Raw genomic sequence first — 18,622 nt, 5'->3', positions numbered from 1 at the left:
TCAGTGTCTTTTATGCTTTGTTGTATTTACTTGCAGAAAACAACACGTGCCAAAAATTTATAAATATATTGACATTACATGTAAATGATTGCATTTAGGCAATGTGTAAAGGTTTTTTTTTTTTTTTAAATGTAAGAGTTTAGGAGAATACTGAAACAAATTCTTTGTCTTGTGGTAGATAGTTTTATTCCTTTGTATAAAAATAGAGATCAATAAGCAAGTATATGTGATATAAATATATATTTGTCATATATTTTCCCAAAGGTTGCAACATGACATATAACATATAGTCTTCAGATTTAATCTCTAAATAAATTCTTTAATTAAATTGAGCTCTTTTTTATTTAAAGCTGTCTTTTGGGGAGATATTGCCTTAGATGATGAAGACTTAAAAATCTTTCAAATTGACAGGACGATTGACCTTACGCAGCACTCCAACGAAAGAATTGGCCATAACACAGGTATGATGTTTCAAGCTTATTTTAACTTATTTTTCCTGTTATTTGCTTCTGCATAGAAGGCAATCTCTGTTTGAAATGTAGAATGTCTGTATAATGTTTTGGGTAATATTAATTAGACTTTAAAAAGTTATTAAACAAGAAGTATATATTTTTTTTTTAGAGGAAGAAAGAGAAAAGCTAAAGTTTTAATTTTATTCTGGCATTTCTAATCAAAAATATCATGTTGAACTGAAGAGCAGAAGCTGGTAAGAACAGTAAGTCCACTCTGCAGGTGGTCGTGTGGGAAAGGAAATTGTACAAAGCTTTTCTTTCATCATTGAAAGTTCCCAATAGCAGAGCCCAAATGCCCTATGGAGAATATATGTGGAATCCTGGAGGCAAGACAGGGATTCCTTTTGCTCTTTTTTTCAGTTCCATCCAGACCTGTACCCAGATCTGGAAGCAACACAAGAACATAACATCCTTGCTAGAATTTGCCTTGTCTAAAAATCAACTATTTATCTGACATTTTAATACATGTTTATTTGGTATTGTTAACACACATTGCATTAGTGCCAGAAGCTGCAATCTGATTAACACAGGCAGTTGAATATTCAGACAGATGAAGAGATATTATTTATGTGTAAATATATATATATGTGTGTGTATGTTTGAGAGAGAGAAAACATAATCCATGTCTAAATGGATGTCTATCTAATGTCTAAAAATATATATGCTTTTAGGCTCTGATTTGTAAATTCATAACTGAGAATTTGTAAACTTTCAGGTTATGGTACCAAAAAAGCCAAGTTACTTAGGAATGGTGTGGGAAAAATGCTGTTACAAAATATATAAATGCGTAATTGAAATTTATTTTCTATTAAGCATGTTCTATATGTTCCTGAACTGAGCTGCTATCAACTTCGTGATTCTTGATATGTAGAAATAAGGATCACTTTGAGGAATGATCAGAAAGGAATTTTTCAGACCAAATAAACAATTTTCAATTTAACCTTTAAATATTGATATATTTAAAATATTTTTACTCTTCCTAGTTAGATGTTGTGATCAGACTATTTTTATAACAACTTGAAAATTTATTTTATCTCCATTTAAAGCCCCCTCCCCCCCCCCTTTTTTTTTTCCCAAGGCAGGAACACCTTTGATCATTTCTAGATCAAGACTGGATTTTAAAATGTTAATAGAGTCAGCAGTTTCCCTGCCTCCCTTTCCCACAAACAAATAGTTTTAATTGGCTTTGAAGGTATTTCAGGCACTAGTTTTGCTGACAAAATGTAGAGAGCAAGGTCAGTCATTTCCCCTTAAAGTGGATGCAGTCAAGTGATTTCTTTAGCCTGCTGACTTTCTTTTTTCTTCTTGCTTTGCTATTTTTTTTCTTCCTAACTGCACAGGTTGGGGTTTTTTTTGTTTGTTTTTGTTTTCAGTTGACACAGAAAAAAATATACATTTCTTAACTGTTTTTTAATAATATGTATTATTCTATTATTTCATTTTCTTTCCTTACCTTTCTTGAGATTTTGCATTATCTTTTCCTGTGGAAAATATCCTATTCAAGATATTAAGTCATTCTATTGAGGTTTACTGAAGTATTTGGATCAGATTTTTCTACCTTTATTGCACAAGAGGAATCAATGCAACTGCGATGGTCAGTGAGACTGGACTTTGGACAACAAACCCTGCTGAATTTAATGATTTTGTAATTGTTCTCAGTGAATACTGTACATTCTTGATTTTTCTAAAAACAGAGTTGGAAAACTCAGTTTTACACTTTACATATGTAATTATTTTTCTTAATTTACAACATTTTGATGCATAAACTAGGAATTTAACCTGTTTTTACAAACTGTGCAGCCTAGTGTGCTTTTTTCCCTCTAATTTCCAAAAGAGTAATTTGCAAACAACTAACTAGCAACTGGAAAAGAAATGTAAAATGCCTCTGAAATAGAAAACAACTTCATATTTTACCTTAGTTACAGACACAATAACAATTGATTCAAAGTTTAATTTTGAGCACTTTCTATTGTTTGCCTTAAGAAACTAAAGGTGAAAACAGGTAGAAGGGTTAGATACTTGGGTGTACACTATCAAGATGGAATTGCAGAGTTGCATTTTTTGTTGCAACTAAAAATCCCGAGGCTCACAGGCTCTGATTCACATTATGTGACTACTCCTTTTGGTGAGGATTATCTACATGGATTTACAGGGTCAGATACTTAATCTGTGACCTTCTCAAAGTGTGGGTCTGTTATTTTATTTGTCATTTTGTCCAAGCAATACACATAATAATTGTAAACAGAAACAACAGTAAAGCTGATAAAATTGTTATGTATATATTATTCTGAGTCCAGAATGCCAAAAGTATCCTCCTTCTCCTGCCTGAAGTATGAGAAGCAAATATGATTTTAATCTTTTTTTTTTTTTTTTTTAAGACTTTTTTAGACTATGGCTTGGCAAGGCTGTAAATTAGTTATGTGACATACTTTTTCTTCTTCAGTTTTTCATTATATGGAATACATAGGCTGTGTTAAAACATAAATGGTAGTTACTTTTTTCTAGAAATAATTATAGTATTATAATTTCTTTAAGTAAATAATGGGTTCTTTTTTTTTTTTCTGTTATGCCTGTGATAGTTGATGCTTTTAAGGATTTTTTTTTTTTAGTATGTTTGGAATATTTAGCTATATGCCTTTTTATAAGATGAATGTTAAATGAGAGAAAATTTCATTAATCATGATCAATACAAGGAATTGTTACATTCTCTATAGTGTATATTATAGTTACTATGTAGCTTTTTGGAAAGGAATGTGTTGAACTATTATCTCATCTATCTAAAATGTTTTAAAAATTTGGAAAATTTTTCTCAAGGGAGCCAGCAACTATGTCACAGTGTAATCCAAATAATTAGGCACATTGTTATTCACTGAGCAGCCACACAATCTCACTTACCTTATATGGAATTTTCTCATCTGTAATATGATTTTAAGTTGCTGTTTAATAAATGTGTTTTCCACCTATATATTGAAAGTTTCTATGAGAAGTTGGGAAAGGTGTTTTCCATGGTGGTTGGAGGTTTCAATGGTCCTTTAATTTCTATCTTTTTACTTTTGCTGTTGTAAAAGTAGTTTGGAGACTCTCTTGTCCTATAACAGATATTGAATTTTAAAATACAATTTACTACAAACTCCTGAAATTCACAAAACTTTCTGAAGAATTCTGAACAATTTATTGACTAGTGCAGTATTATCAGTGTTCTTTCTTCTGGGTTACTGGTGTTTGCAAAAGCACTTGCAGCAACAGGATTCAGGTAAAGAGAGTGTGTGGCAGAGGCATCAAGTGTACACATTTCTGTAATGTGCTGCATTTCTGTAAATGGCACAGTAAATGTTAAAATCGGTTACTTATTAACTTAATTTTTCTTGCTCATTGATTACTGAAATGGCACAGACATATATGCTAGCAAGGTTTTACTGCAATATACACTGGCATGTGATGTTTGCTTGCTGACAAATAAAACCAAATATCTCATGATAAAATCAACCTTATTAATCTTGTATCAGTTTTGTTGTTTATCTTCTGATGAAAATTTGGGTGTTTGCCTTCCCTCTTTCCCCTCTCTTGAAATGTAAAGATTATGGCATGCATTCAGGAAATTTCTTTGAGAGTAAGGCTTTTAGCTGTCAATCAATATGGCTCTGAGGATGTCAAGGTCACCAGGAAGAAAAAAAAAAAAAGGTTCAAATAATAATTAGATGATGTAATTGTCATGACTTGTCTGAATAACAAAGACATGTTGACTTACATTCTGGAATGCATATTAGAAATTTTTTCAGCTAAAAATGTGTTTTTATTTCATTGTCGAGAATACTTGAAGAATTGGTATGTGAGTCATTGAAGAATGTTAAACTTCCTTTAAGATGCATTACAGTTTTTACGGGCTATTTTCTAATCTCTCCAGGCCGTATAGTTGCTGTAGGTGTAAGACTCCATGTTTTTAACTTTTGTAAAATTCCTTTTCTTTTCTTTTTCTTTTCTTTTTAAAGGTGGCTTTGGAGAGCATGAGATGTCAAAAAAACGAGGCGTCCTCTATCAGCTTATAGACAGGATAAGAAGATTTGGCTCTGGTATTTTCACTGTTTAAATTAGCAGGTTGCCTGATGTGATAATGTATCACGAACCCTAATGATGATAGTACTTTAACACTTTAAAGCCTTTCTCTATTACTATTGGCTTAAGCAAACTATAAAATGAATCGTACAATAGTAATAAAGAAATTAACTCTTTGTTGCATTATCTTAGGTTCTATTTCCAGCATCAAATCTAGAAGCTAAAATATGTACTTTTAAATATCATATTAAAAATTCCTTAACTCTTTTGTGTGGCTGTGTTCATAGTTGTCAGTTCAACTGATATCCATACAATGTCTTTTCAATACAGGTAGGCTATGCTGCATAGCTAATGATATTACACTGGGTTTTTTTGTTTGTTTGGTTGTTTTTTTAATCTAGTTGGGGCATCCTGATGATTCATACTGTGTTTGAATCATTTATGGTGTTACACTGAGCAAACATGTTTTTATACTAATCATACTCTTGTTAGTATGAACGTAGTTGAATTCAGCAGGCTATATAAGTGGAGTCCCCATTAATATTGGTTGAGTTTACTCACCATATTTGATGCAAGGGGACATCACTTCAATGTCATGAAACCTCAACCTCAAAAAGGAAAATATGTGAAACTCCATTGTACTCACACCACTTTATTTCTAAATGCATCACTTCATATTTTATAAGATTAACCAGTGTACAGTAATTACCTGTGCAGATGTGGTCTGGTATATAATCTTCATTCTTTATAAGAGAATTACAATTTTAGTATTGCATAAATGCTTGTCATCTTTATCTTTTGCATGACATTTGGCATAAATTTCGTATGTCTAGTTCAAAAGAAAGTTGATGAAAAGCATTTTGAATGGCAAAACGTCTATATTAACATGTGATGTGGTTCAGTAATGACTGTATATTAAGTGTAACAATAGTTTTTCTCTGAAGTTTCTACCTGTGTTGTAGACTGTTGTGTAATTCTCACTTAGATACTTACTCATTACAAGGATCAATTATTTCCTTTACCCGAGTGTTTTTTTTAAACCCTGAAATTTTCTATATCATTCCTGTTACAATTTATGTTACGTGTTAGTTGCTACAAAGGCAGGCTTTTCTTCCTGTGTATCAAGAGCTTTTTCCCTGCCTTGTGCTGTAGCTTCTTCTTTTCCTTCCTTCTGCTGCCCTGCCAGCCCTGGGGCTATGCCAAGATACTCTACCATGATCCTGACCTGGAATCCTCCTTGGTTCTGACATAGCCTTTAACACTTAGGTGTAACTGATATCACAGGGGATACTCAACAGGAGCAAGGTGTACTCTTCAATGAGGAATAAGACTTCAGCCCCACTGAGTAGGACTTGTTGACCTCCTCTAAAGTGATCTATTTTAATCAGCTGCCCTGATATGTGTGCTAACTTATAGGTTGCTTCAGAAGAAGCACCTGCTATGGTGTGCAAGTCCTTGTCTAACTATCCTCATCCTCTTCTGTTGTCACACCTAGTTTCAGTTGATTTGTGATAGATTTGCCCGTAATGGTAATATCTCTGAAAATAGTAGACATTTTTTGGTCTTGTAAAGAAATTCCAGCCATGAGTAATACTTATCCACAGGGTTCCAAAAGTTTGTTTATGAAAAATGTATATTTACATCCTGAAGTGTTGTAGGGTTACTATCAAAGTGAAAGTCACATTTTTGTCTGAAAATATATGTACTGGTAATAGCTACAGATGATGGAGATGAGAGGGAGAAATGACCCTCTCTTTTTCCATGTGTATACAACTTGGCAAATAATTTATCTATTTTTTCCTTGTAATTCCTGATAATAAAAGCCAATTTAATACTTTAAGGGCTTATTTCTGTCCAGTGCTTTAAGGATGGTCATGCACTTGCTTTTTCCAGATCTTACAATAAAAATGAAAGGGATAGCAAATGCCTTGATTACTTTGGGTCTGTTCAAAGTGTTTCCTTCTTTGCTGGAAAAACCCTAATTTATTAAAAAAAATACACAAGGAATGTGATATTATTATTATTAAATGAGAAAATTTAGATGACATTGGGCAATGTGCCTTCAAGTTGATAAATATATGGGCAAATTGTTACTGTAGATAAGTTTGAAAAATGAAGATTTATACTCTTAATTTCAGCATTTCTCAGAAAATTAAGTAATGATAGACTTGCATAACAGCAGCGTCCTACTTTTAAAGGGCATAAAGAAATAATCTGAATCTGACCTGCTGGAAAATAATTGTTCTCTTTTGCGTGTGTGAGAGATCTCATTCAGTATTTTAATTATCATTACAGGCTTTGAGCAAAATAATACATCTAAAGGAAGAACTACTGTAAAATTCTCAGGGAAAAATGAGAAAAACCGATTTCCCAGAGCTGCTACATCGCGAACAGAAAGAATATGGCCAGGGGGTGTCATTCCATATGTAATAGGTGGAAATTTCACTGGTAAGCTTTGTGCTTTGGATGGGGAGAAGGAAGATGATATTTTAAAGCTTTTTTATTGTTTTTTGGTTGTTTTTTTTTTTAAAGTTATACTATGGTAGTCAATAGAAGAGTTTCTGTTGGATCAGACCTGAGGTACATCTGTTTAGAAAATAATAGTCATATTTCAACAAAATTGCTCACAAAGGCAAGCTTCATAATAAAAATGTATAACTATGTTTTAGAAAGGGAAGATTTTTTTCTTTGCCTAATATTTCTTGTTGCATATTTTTTTTCAAGAGCCTAAGTAACAGAATATCTTGAAATGTTTTTTTAAAAAATGCAGGATATTTAGCACAATAACTAATTAACTGGTGTGTTGTATTCCGCTAAACTGATTTCACTCAACAAACTGACTCAAATGTGTTTTGTAATTCCTCAGTTTGGTTTTCAGATGGGTACACATAGACATTATCTGTATATGGAGAAACCAGAATCGTTCCTTTCAAGGTTCCAGTCAAACTTTTAGTTTGCGTATTATAATGAAAGTGATCTTTGCTTTAGGATTACTATCTTTTTAAATAATGGTAGTAAACTAAATGAAAGCATATAATGTTAAACATTTTACCTTTTTCATAATGAAAGATAAATCCTACAACTTGGCAAACATTGCTTAAAGGTAAAAGAAAAGGGCAAGATGAGATTAAATAACCTTTAATTTTTAGGATCCTGACATGATTTAAACTTGTGATTTTTATGAATTTTGAGGTTTTGCTGTCTTTGAGTTTAAAAAAGTTGGGGTTTTGTTTGGTTTGGTTTGGTTTGTTTTCTTTTTAAAATTATCCTATGCTGTAACATGCATCTTTGAAAGAGTCTGCAAGGTGAATGCATTTTTGCTAGCAAATTCAAGCTAAATAGTACTATTCTTTGTGAATTGCCAGCTCAGAAGCAATACAGCTGTATTCTCAGAGGCAGCCTCTAAGATAATAAGCCTTGTATTTTGTCAGGCAATTAAATTATATTGCTATACTATCTGAGGTACTGTAGACTAGCTGGTTTTGTGTTCTGTGGTGAGAGCTGGGCTGACTGTTTTTGCATCTATAGTTTTAATTGTTTCTGAATGTGTTTCTAATTTTTAAAACAAATATCTAGGTATGATTAGTATTGTATCAAATTAAGAATTTTCTCCTTTTAGTGAATTGTTTGATTTCTGAAAGATTTTGATGCAAAGAAGTGGAGACTGGTCCCCATTCAAGACAGCATTATTAAAATCAAATGCCTTGACTGGTACACCTGTTTACATGGCTTAAGTTAAATAGGTGACCAGATTTGAAGGTGGTAGATTTTTTTTTTCCCCCTTCTGGCTAGATAGCTAGGATCCAGGGTTCCTCAATTTTCTTCCTCTTTTCTTTTTTTCTTTTTTCTTTTTTCCTTTTTCTTTTACTTTTTCTTTCTTTTCCCCAATGTGTTGCACTTGATAATTTCATCTGGGAAATTACTTAGCAAATATTGTGCTAATGCAGGCACATAAGCAACACTATATTTCTTCTGCTGTCTTCCTCTGGTGTAACATAGCTGTACTTTTTATTACAGGTTTTATGTTTGCTAGAGCGTGTCTGGCAGTATTGGTCCCGTTGCAGGCATGTATGTTATGATGAGCTGATTGTCTGAGTATCCCTTTAATTGGAGTCTGGCAGTACATGGGACTGCCAGGACACAGGACTCCTTCCAGGCCTATATTCCTAGTATTGGAATCTGATTTTCAGGAACAAGATGCAGTTAGAAAAATGTCTTATTTCATCTCATACAATTATTCTTCCAGGCACCCAGCGCGCCATGTTCAAACAGGCAATGCGACACTGGGAAAAGTACACGTGTGTTACATTTATTGAAAGAAGCGATGAGGAAAGTTATATAGTATTTACATACAGACCATGTGGGTAAGTGTGTATGTGTGGTAACAGACACTTGTGCTTTCAATGTTTGGCCATGTTTGTCAGCTTTGCGGTTATAAGTGAATATATACTTCACAGGAAAATGGATAGATAGTTACTGCATTTAAATGATACTTGTGTTCTGCTTGGCTTCCAGTTAATTGAAAGCACTACGTATAGTAACTTTTTTGAAGTTTTGTCTCTTTTATCTATTTCTATATAAAATGATCTGGCTATATATACATAGATATGAGACTTTTATATTTGTCTTTCTGTCATGCTTTTAGTATTTAGTATGTATTGTTCTAAAGGTATTTCAGACTTATCATTTGTTTATTCTTAGCTTTCTCAATATCACATGTTTACTGCTGAATTATGTATGGATGTATATCTCACATTCCTTTTCCATCTTAATTGCTGTTGTAATTTTAACTCTTCTGTTGGTAGACTGTCCTTGCATAGAATTATTTAACCACAAAATTCATGACCATTTTGCAAATACATTCTATCAGATCACTGATGTATAAAAGTGAACAAAACGGGTTTTATTACTCATTAGCGAAACTTTCCATTAATCACTGTGTTCCATCTTCAAATATTTCTGCCCACAAATGCATCAGTCAGCTATGTTTGGTATTCATTTCAGTCAGAATTCTTAATTTTATATAGTGGCTGGTGAACTTCCTGAGTGCACCATGTTCGTTTTCCAAAAAGAGCACTCACTACCTATGGACGTACTGTACTTCTGATAGTCACCTTCTGTTTGGGTTGTAGGCTCCAAAGTGAACAGCTCCATGTCTTGCTGATTTTCTGATCAATGGACACTTTGCATCCCTGCTTTCGAATTTTTATGGGATAGGGTTGTGAAAAGAAGTTTTGGGAGCACCTTGTAGGAAAGATCCTAAATGTGTTTTATTACAGCCCATAAAATTACATGTAGATGAATCAGTTTACATTACTCCTAACATTCTTCTTAAGGCATAGGACAATGTAACAAAACCCAATCCTGGGCTATTTTGAGAAAGGCATCACCTTTGCCTTGGAAAGTCTCTGAACCACAGATCCTTGCAATCAGGGAGTTTATTCTATGGGAGCTGCTGTCAACTTGCCTGTCATGTTCTTGTGCTCCTGGGGTTCTGCTGTAGACCCCTGTTAAGAAACAGTGTCAAATGAAATGGACCTTTGTTCTGACCCACCATGGCTATTATTTTAGTTAACGATGCAACCTGTAAGATGGGATTCAAGGATATTGGCGTACAGCTGAAAGATAAAAAGGAGGAAGTTCTTCATTGTGAGGGTGGTCAGACACTGGAACAGGTTGCCCAAGGAAGTTGTGGATGCCCCCTCCCTGGAAGTGTTTAAGGCCAGGCTGGATGAGGCTTTGAGCGACCTGGTCTAGTGGAAGGTGTCCCTGTTGATGGCAGGGGAGTTGGAACTAGGTGATCTTTAAGGTCCCTTCCAACCCAAACCATTCTATGATTCAATGAAATGGGAAGCAGAAAGTAATTGTGATGGTTCCCTGCGCTTACAGAGGTAGAAAGCAATGTGAATTTAAACAGAAGAGTCTCTCTAGCCAAAGCACTGTTCCTTAGGCTGGTTGATGCTTCACGAGACCAAATCACTTTAGGATGATAGCTGGATTATAACCAACTCGAATCAGAAGGTTGGAGTATACTCAGTATCTACCTTCACAGTCACCATTATTCTTTACAGTTAATGTTGTTTTAGTGGTGGGTACTTTACAAATTATAAATAATTTACAAAGGCTGTAAAAGGTTTAATATAAAACCAAGGAAGAGTGTGGCTATAAACAGTCCACCAGTGATGAAAAAAAAACCAGGCTAAACACGAGGGGTAGTTGAATGAATTTTTGGGGTCCTGAATCCATAAGCTGTTTCAGGAAGAGCCAGATGAAGAAGAACGTTTCTTCTCTGGGCACATAGGAACCACTGTGCACTAACTACCGGCACACAGTGCTGATGCAGGATTTTCCATGGGAAGAGCCCAGACAAAAGTGACAGCAAGCCATCTGCAAACACAGTCGCATTGAAATTAATCTCGGTTCTTTCCCATAGCACCCTGCTGTGCTGGTTTGTTAGCACATTTTGTCGTTATTGTTTGCAGTACCATGGCAGCTAACATTCACAGATGAGGAAGACTTTATTGTACTTAACACTGTTCAAATTAAAAACTAAATGATAAACCCTGCCCCAAAGAGCACACAGTCAAAACATAACACATTTAATGAAACAGAAAGTGGATACAGTCATATATGTGGAAATTCAGGCGGCGATATCTGCAGATGTCTCTGGTGACAGCATTAGCACACTAGCAAGTGAAGTGTTATTGAGCCTTTGTAAACATTAAGGGTATTGTGAAGGAATGTAATGCATTGCTTCTTGTAACAGTTCATGGGAAGCTCGTCCCAGAAGGGCTGTGATAAAAAAAGCACATTTGAAATATAGCAGCTGGTTATGAGAGATACATGATCTTCCTAAAGTTGAGAGTTTATATATCAGCAATGAACGAGAGATAAGTTTTGATTATCATAGACCCATAGGACTGCAAGAGATCTTGGAAAGATATCTGATGTATTCTTAGGACATTAACTGCTATACATAAGCCATTGCTGATATATGCTTGTCTAACTTGTTTCTGAAAACCTGCAAAAATGAATGCTTCACAGCCTACTAGGAAATGTATTACTTCAGTATCCTTAATATTAGAAATGTATGAAGTCAAGGGCAGTATTTTGGTCATAGCTAGAACAGGTATTTCTTGCTGCAATTAAAATACATTAACTTTTCTTCCTGCTCACCATGGCCCTAGAAAATAAATTATTCCTTTTTCTTTATAAAGAAATCTATTAAATACTTTGAGGCTGTTACTATGTCCACCCTCAGTTCTATTTTCTTTTAGGCTAGAAAATACCTAGTTAATTTAATCTTTCTTGGTAAGTCATGTTTTCTAGGCCTTTGATCATATTTTTATTCTCTTTGAGGTTTTTTTTCAACTAGTCCACATCTTTCTTGCAATTGAGGACCCAAAACTAGGCTGTGTTTGTCCAGATGAATCATTATTTCTGCTGAGCCAGTGCTAGAGCTAATTCATATATCTTTAGGTACCTATGCATGATGCCTCCCCATGTTTCAACAGCAGCCATGTTCAACTCGTGGTCAGTTGTGATGTGACTCTGAATAAGAGCCAGTGTTCTTTACACAGCACTGATACCCCATCACTAGTTCCAGGGTGTCTACCATGTTTTGAACATCTCAGGATACCAAATAATACCATATTTTCCTTTTCAGATCTCTAATCTATTAAAGTTGCTGTCAATTCCAGGCTTGTCTTTGTGGTATTTAGCAGTCTTTTCTCAGACTGCAAATTTAAAAAATATCTTCTCTATCTTCACTTCATATAAAATTCCAACCAGCTTTATATCTCCCTTTATATCAGGGTTCTCTAGTTTGCTTATGGGCAGCTTGTGTAGAAAAATGTCAAAAGCTTTACAGCTGGATCCCTCCTTCCCATCAGAATAAATTAACCTGTTGCAGTCTTAAACTGTAAGTATTTGTCATCATGTCTTGTTAATTTAACATCATTTTGAGAACAGTTAATTATTGAAATATTGTTTCTTAGAACAGCTGAAGCACTTAGTAGTTTGAAAATTTGTAATTACTGATAGTAATTTGTACCCGTTAGCTGCAGATGTGAGAATAATGAGTATTAAGATACTAGTGTTTATGATTCTTCTACCAAAGCAGTGTACATTTGCATTAATACTTATTACAGCAAATATTTATGCAGCTAGTTGATTAAGGCAAGCAAAACTCTATTAAAACCACTCTTTGCTCACTACTGCTTCTGTATCCTTATGGTTCTTCCTATCAGATAGGAAGTGCCTGAAGACACAGTCAGTGTACTTCTCTGTATGCAAAGCCATAAAAGGAGTCAGCAAACTTGAATGGCCTTTAGTTACATGCTCTTAATAAATATTACTGAGTACAAAATCAAGCTTCTTTTTATATAGTGAGACAGAAAAAGGACAATTAGTCGTATTGTTCTGGCATCTCAGCATGCCTTTGATCTGCTTTGTGGCAATTTTTGTTCCTCACCAGAATACTGAAGTACTTTTTATTACAAACTTTAGATGAATTATTACAGTCACTGCTGTATCCTCTTGTAGGGGTATTTGACAAAGCTGTTAGAGATACAGGAAAATCAGTTCTCTTTCATGTGCTTCTCCAAATATTGTAGCCTGAACAGCTTCTGAACGTTGTAATGTTTGTTGAACTTGCTAGAGCATTGAATAGACATTACAGGCAATTCTTAAAGTTGGTGAAACAGGCAAATTCATTGCCCAGGGTACATTTTTTCCAGCTTTCTTTATCTTTAAGAAGGATTACATGTTACAAAAGGTGCTCAATCACTTTTTATAGAATGATAAGAAATTCTGAGTTGTACTAAATAGTCTGTGGCATTAGTGCTGACTCATGGTCTCAGGTGGTAATTAACTCTGGCAGCTGGCCACAGCAGTTGACTGACACAGCTTCTCTGCTGGTTGTGGCATGGCCTACAGGATTGGCGTGACCAAGGTGCAGGTGACCAGCTGCCATAGGCTAAACCACAGTGTATTAACATAAACTGAATGAGGGGTGATTTGTGTTAATACACTGGGACAGGTAGCTGTTAACTGAGGAATGGATTCAGTTGTCTATTCTTTGTAATATTGAGATGGTTGTCTCCACTGAGCAGGTGAAGAAGCAGTAGCCACTTCTGCCATTGCAATGAATCCTCTTAGGGCAATGAATCAGAACATTGGTAACTACAACTATATTGACCCTTGACGATAAGCGAATTCCTCAACCCAGGTCATAGCCAATATCTCCTTTGTAGAGTTATGCAAGTTATATTTGTACAGTTATATATGAATTATATTTGTGATTGAAAGGGGTGTTTTTTCACCAGGAAAAGAACCTTCTGCTTCTTGAGTGAGATTTTGCTCATTCATCTTGTGAACTTTCTCTTGCTTTGTGATGATATGCAGTCCTAGTGTGCTTATGAAATTCTGCAGTTTTTCATCCACAACTTCATACAGTCAGTGCCATGGCAAGCTGATGTTCTGGTGTATGAGAATTTTTATATTATCAAGTTCTGAAGAGTGCAGCTTTTTAAAAAAGTGCAACATTGACTCCACTTTAATCTTTCTTCCTTCATATTAATTTAAAAGCATTTTTGACAGCAGCTATATTACATAGAAGAATGAGCATATTTTTCCAGTCATTTAATTTTCTCCCTGTCATTTGTTTCTTTTTGCTCACCATCATTGATCAGCTAGACTGATTAAATGGAATTAGAGATTCATAAATAGTTACTGTCTCCAACTGCTGTCTGGTGCAATAAAGATTAAAGAGATGAGGAGCTTTAAATGCTGACAGCTGACTCAATTTAAGGGTCATGACAAGTGCTCATACAGCAGAGAGGTCTTGGCCTTTTGCCAACACACCTGAGGTCAAACCCATTATATTGGAAATTAATTGCCTTCATAGATTTATTTATTTAGTTTTCCTTACTCTCTGACTCAGTGCAATTGTTGAAGTGATCAGAATCTTGTTACTGAATGAATGAAACTTGTGTGCTTGACATGACACAACCTAGCAAATCCTAATGGCCCTCTATGAGTATGCACTGCTGCTGTTATTATTTTCAGACTTGGTGTTAATTCTAATTTTCTTTGGTGTGTAAAGAAACACTCAGTAAATTTGCTTATACCTTCTGGTCAGTACTGGAAATCTGTCAAGTAACCAGTGTAAGGGAATTAGCATACTCATCTGTTTACTTGTTTCTAGGAGCAGACCATCTTTAAAATTCTCATTGTGTTGGGTTTCAGATGTTCAGTGTTAGACAACCTAGAGGAATACTATGTAAAAGACTACAGTTATTTTTTTTCTTCTGAAACGAAAACATCTTTCTAATAAGTCAGATGAGGTACCTAAAATCACTATACACATTTGATAATGCAAATTTTTATATGACTGTAATAGTAAAATGTCAAATGACTTTTGAAAACACCTAAAAATCTGTCTGATTTACCACTAAAAACTTTCAGAGTTGATCTTAAGCCACCTCTGTTTTTGAGAAACAATCAACTTTTTGGTATTGCTGATGGTATTCAGAAAATTAGTATTAGGTATTTATTTACCATATTTTCTTATGAAAACAAATTGTGTTAGTAACTTAATGTGTTATACTAGCCATTTCATTGTTCTGCTATTATTACACTGCTATTGCTTTTCCAAGTTACAGTGCACAATCTTAGAAGGTTAAACCCTTTTCTGGTCCAAAAGAAGTAAAAAGGACAGGAAGAGACAGAATGTGGTTAAGTTCTTGCTTTATTCTTTTGTCCTTGTGAATAGTGTCAATGAGAGCAGAATTGGTGACATCATAGAGGGCATTATTTGGAATAATTATTTATTATTTTTTAGCTTTTTCCTTTTTCTCTATTTGTCTCCAAAGTATCACTGTGCAAAAATTATATTGACCATCTATGGAAATTTTTAAGCCAATGTCTTTACTAGTTGAAGCATGTAATGTACGGGGAGTCAATAACATAAGCATGTTAAAACTATTGAAATTGTATTAAATATTCTACAACCTACAGTCTTAATAACATATTGATTTGCTTTAAACTATAAATATTGATTAATGTTTTTTATTTCTGCATTGCAGTTTTTCTATATAGTGTTCCACACAGTGGTAAACATGAAGACTCAGCAGAAGTGTTTAAGCTGTTTTAAACTAATGGATTTGTTCTGCCTTTTCATAATTATGTACGGTTATCCTAACTTTATTCTCATCAGTCTCTTGCCCTGCCATCGTGCGTTGTATTTGGATCATAAAGGTTTTAACTTACAAATAAATTGAAGCATTTAAACAAATATGTTTAAATGTGTTGAGTCTCCAAGGTATATTTTGCAGGATTATAGATGAATGGAAAACTAGATAGGTTAAAAATTCGTTGCATGGCTGGGTTTGGAGGGTTGTGGTTAATGACTTGGACTCAGATTGTAAGTGAAAGTGCAGTATTGAGGGATCTATCCTGGGACCTGTCCTTTTTAACAACTTTATCAATGACCCACAAAGAGGTGACAGTGCATACTCTCATCAGGTTTGCAGATGACACCAAGCTGAGGAGGACCAGATGATAGGCTTAATGGTAGAGCTGCCACCCAGAGGGTCCCAGGCAGGCTGGAGGAACTGACCAACAGGAATCTTATTAAGTTCAACAAGAGCAAATGCAAAGCTCTGCAGCTGCAAAGGAAGAGCAAGATAGGCTGAGCACTGCCAGGTTGGGGAGCAGCTCTGTGGAGAAGGCCATGGGGCAGTGATCTGGGCAGAAGCTGGCCATAGGCCCTGGCAAAAAAGGCAGCCAACAGTGTCCAGGGCTGTGTGGACAGATGCGCAGCTGGTGGCTCAAGGGAAGGGGTCATCCCTCTCTACTCGCCACTTGCTAGATTACAGTTAGACCCTACATCCGGTTGTGGGCTCCCTGTACATGAAAGACATTAATACGCTGGAAGGACTTAAGCACAGGGCTGCCAAGATGCATGGGAGCTGGAGAGCTGGAGCACTTGCCCTTTGAGGAGATGCTCAGGGTCCAGGGTTTGCTTAATTGGAGAAAAGATGGCTTCAGGGGGACCTAGCAGCAGCTCTCGGTTCCCACAGGGAGAGCAACAAAAAGAGGGAGCCAGGGTCTTCATGATGGTACTTGGTGGGAGAACACAAGGTAACAGGCATAAATTGAAGATATCAGGAATAAGTTTTTCACAGTTTGGACAGCCAAGCATTGGAGCAAGTTGTTCAGAGGGGTTGTGCTGTCTCCATCCTTGGAGGTTTTCAAGATCTGACTGGATAAAGACCTGAGCAACCCTGGTTGGACTTCGTATCTGACCCTTGTTTGAGCAGAAAGTTGAACTGGAGACCTCCAGAGGTCCATTCCAACTCAAACTATGCAAAAATCAGTGGAATTTTATCCATATTTAGTAGTCTGTAATGTGAATCATTTCACAGATTGCATGCATTTTATGCTTTTCTATTTTTAAAACAACCATCAGGCATTGTCAGTGCATTTTATCTTTTTGCATAAGTTAAGGTCCAGTATGGCATAATAACCATAATGACGTGCATGACCTTGACATAGGTAGGAAACCCCAACTCATTAAGTTCCCCTAATATAGAAATGGTGAGAGGCTTTCACAGAATGTGGATTACTTCGTCTGACTGATGTGTTTTCTGCCATGGCTTCCTGTAGACTGCCAAGGTAAATGCCACATCTTAGTCCTTACTTTAAAGTGTTCAAAGATAAGGAGCAATGTTTTCTAGAAGATTTGAAGTGTGGGACCTAGGGACTGTGTTTGACAAATTTGTTCTATGTACCTAATGCAACTGCCTATGACAGTAAATTGTGAATTCTATAATGAGGATAAAAGGTCTTTAATGGCTTTTTAAATGAGTGGACTTTTCTGAGAATGAAGAGTTACTGCAAATTCTACTACCTTTGGCTCAGAGTACAAAGTGTATGCTCCAACATTCCCTCTCTAATTGGATGGGACAGTAAATAACACTGTGTAGGATGTTTAAAAAAACCCAACAAAACAACAAAAAGCCCAAAACCTTCTTAAGGATCCAAACACCTTTCTCCCCACGGTGAGCATGAGTGAATAAAAGAGTGAATGAACTATGGTAATTTCCTTACTGCACAATAGAAACATTTTAAAATAGTTAAGTGACTAGTGAAAGATAAAAATACAGGTAAAAATGATATTGAAAATATCTGTAGTGGTTTAACTATATTTACATATTCACTTGTAGCCATAATATTCTGCAAACATGCAATCTGAAAGATTGTTAAGCAAAACCATGTCAGCATGTCAGGTGCAAAGGTGAAATCCACTGTGGAATCATGAGATAAAATGCTGTAACTATGCTATATTTTATTTTAATCTTATTTCTGTTATCTGTTGCTCCTTTTTATTACCTATATTGTATTTTTAGGGCATATCTTAAGGTAGTTTTTCCATTGCTGCTATTTATATCAGTGTTTATAATAATATTTCTAAATCATAAACATTGTAAAAGGTAATTTTCTGTTCATATGGTTTCTATAGAGTTAGGGAAATACACTGAGTAACACATAGGTGTTCTTTATTTCTTTTTACTGGGGTGTGGAACAGTAGCAACATTGACAATGGCGTAGAATTATATCAGGGAGTCTAAATTGCCATTGTTTCTATTTACCTGCCTTGAAGAAAGCTATCAAGGGAAGACACCTTAAAAATTAATTGAACATGGTATTGCATAACTCTAGCTGAAGCACTGAGCCTAATTCAGTGCTTTCACCTAAAAAGGTGTTTCATACCTGTCCTTAGGACTATCTAAATCAGGAAGAAAAGAGTTAACTTATTTTAAGGGTAGAAATACTTGAGAAGCAGTTGAGTTAGCAACAACATGATTGTAATGTGAACCATAATTTTTCCCAACAGTAATTTAAAGATAGTTTCAAAATTCTTGATACAACCCTCCTAGGCTGTTGTGGTTTTTTCCTCTATAAATTAACTTGTGTGGCCTTTGTAATTATAATGCTACAGTTTTCTGGTATATCTATCCTTGATTTTAACCATTAGTGCAAAACCAATATAT

General features: G+C 35.1%; 1 protein-coding gene across 1 annotated transcript in view; it reads left to right on the top strand.

The window, feature by feature from the left end:
* Nucleotides 1–350: 350 nt before the first annotated feature.
* The window catches only part of LOC104522909 (tolloid-like protein 1), a gene marked incomplete at its 5' end in the record, with an annotated part of 77,471 nt that continues 59,199 nt past the window's right edge, over nucleotides 351–18,622 (top strand). The window contains 4 exons of the mRNA XM_010165323.2: nucleotides 351–461; nucleotides 4,502–4,582; nucleotides 6,861–7,013; nucleotides 8,812–8,929. Coding sequence (XP_010163625.1) covers nucleotides 351–461; nucleotides 4,502–4,582; nucleotides 6,861–7,013; nucleotides 8,812–8,929 — 463 coding nt within the window. The remainder of the gene's footprint in view (nucleotides 462–4,501; nucleotides 4,583–6,860; nucleotides 7,014–8,811; nucleotides 8,930–18,622) is intronic.

The sequence above is a fragment of the Antrostomus carolinensis genome, unplaced genomic scaffold, assembly GCF_000700745.2.
Source record: "Antrostomus carolinensis isolate BGI_N321 unplaced genomic scaffold, ASM70074v2 scaffold5413, whole genome shotgun sequence".
In the NCBI taxonomy this organism is placed as follows: Eukaryota; Metazoa; Chordata; class Aves; order Caprimulgiformes; family Caprimulgidae; genus Antrostomus; species Antrostomus carolinensis.
This window is presented reverse-complemented; position numbering and strand designations above follow the sequence as displayed.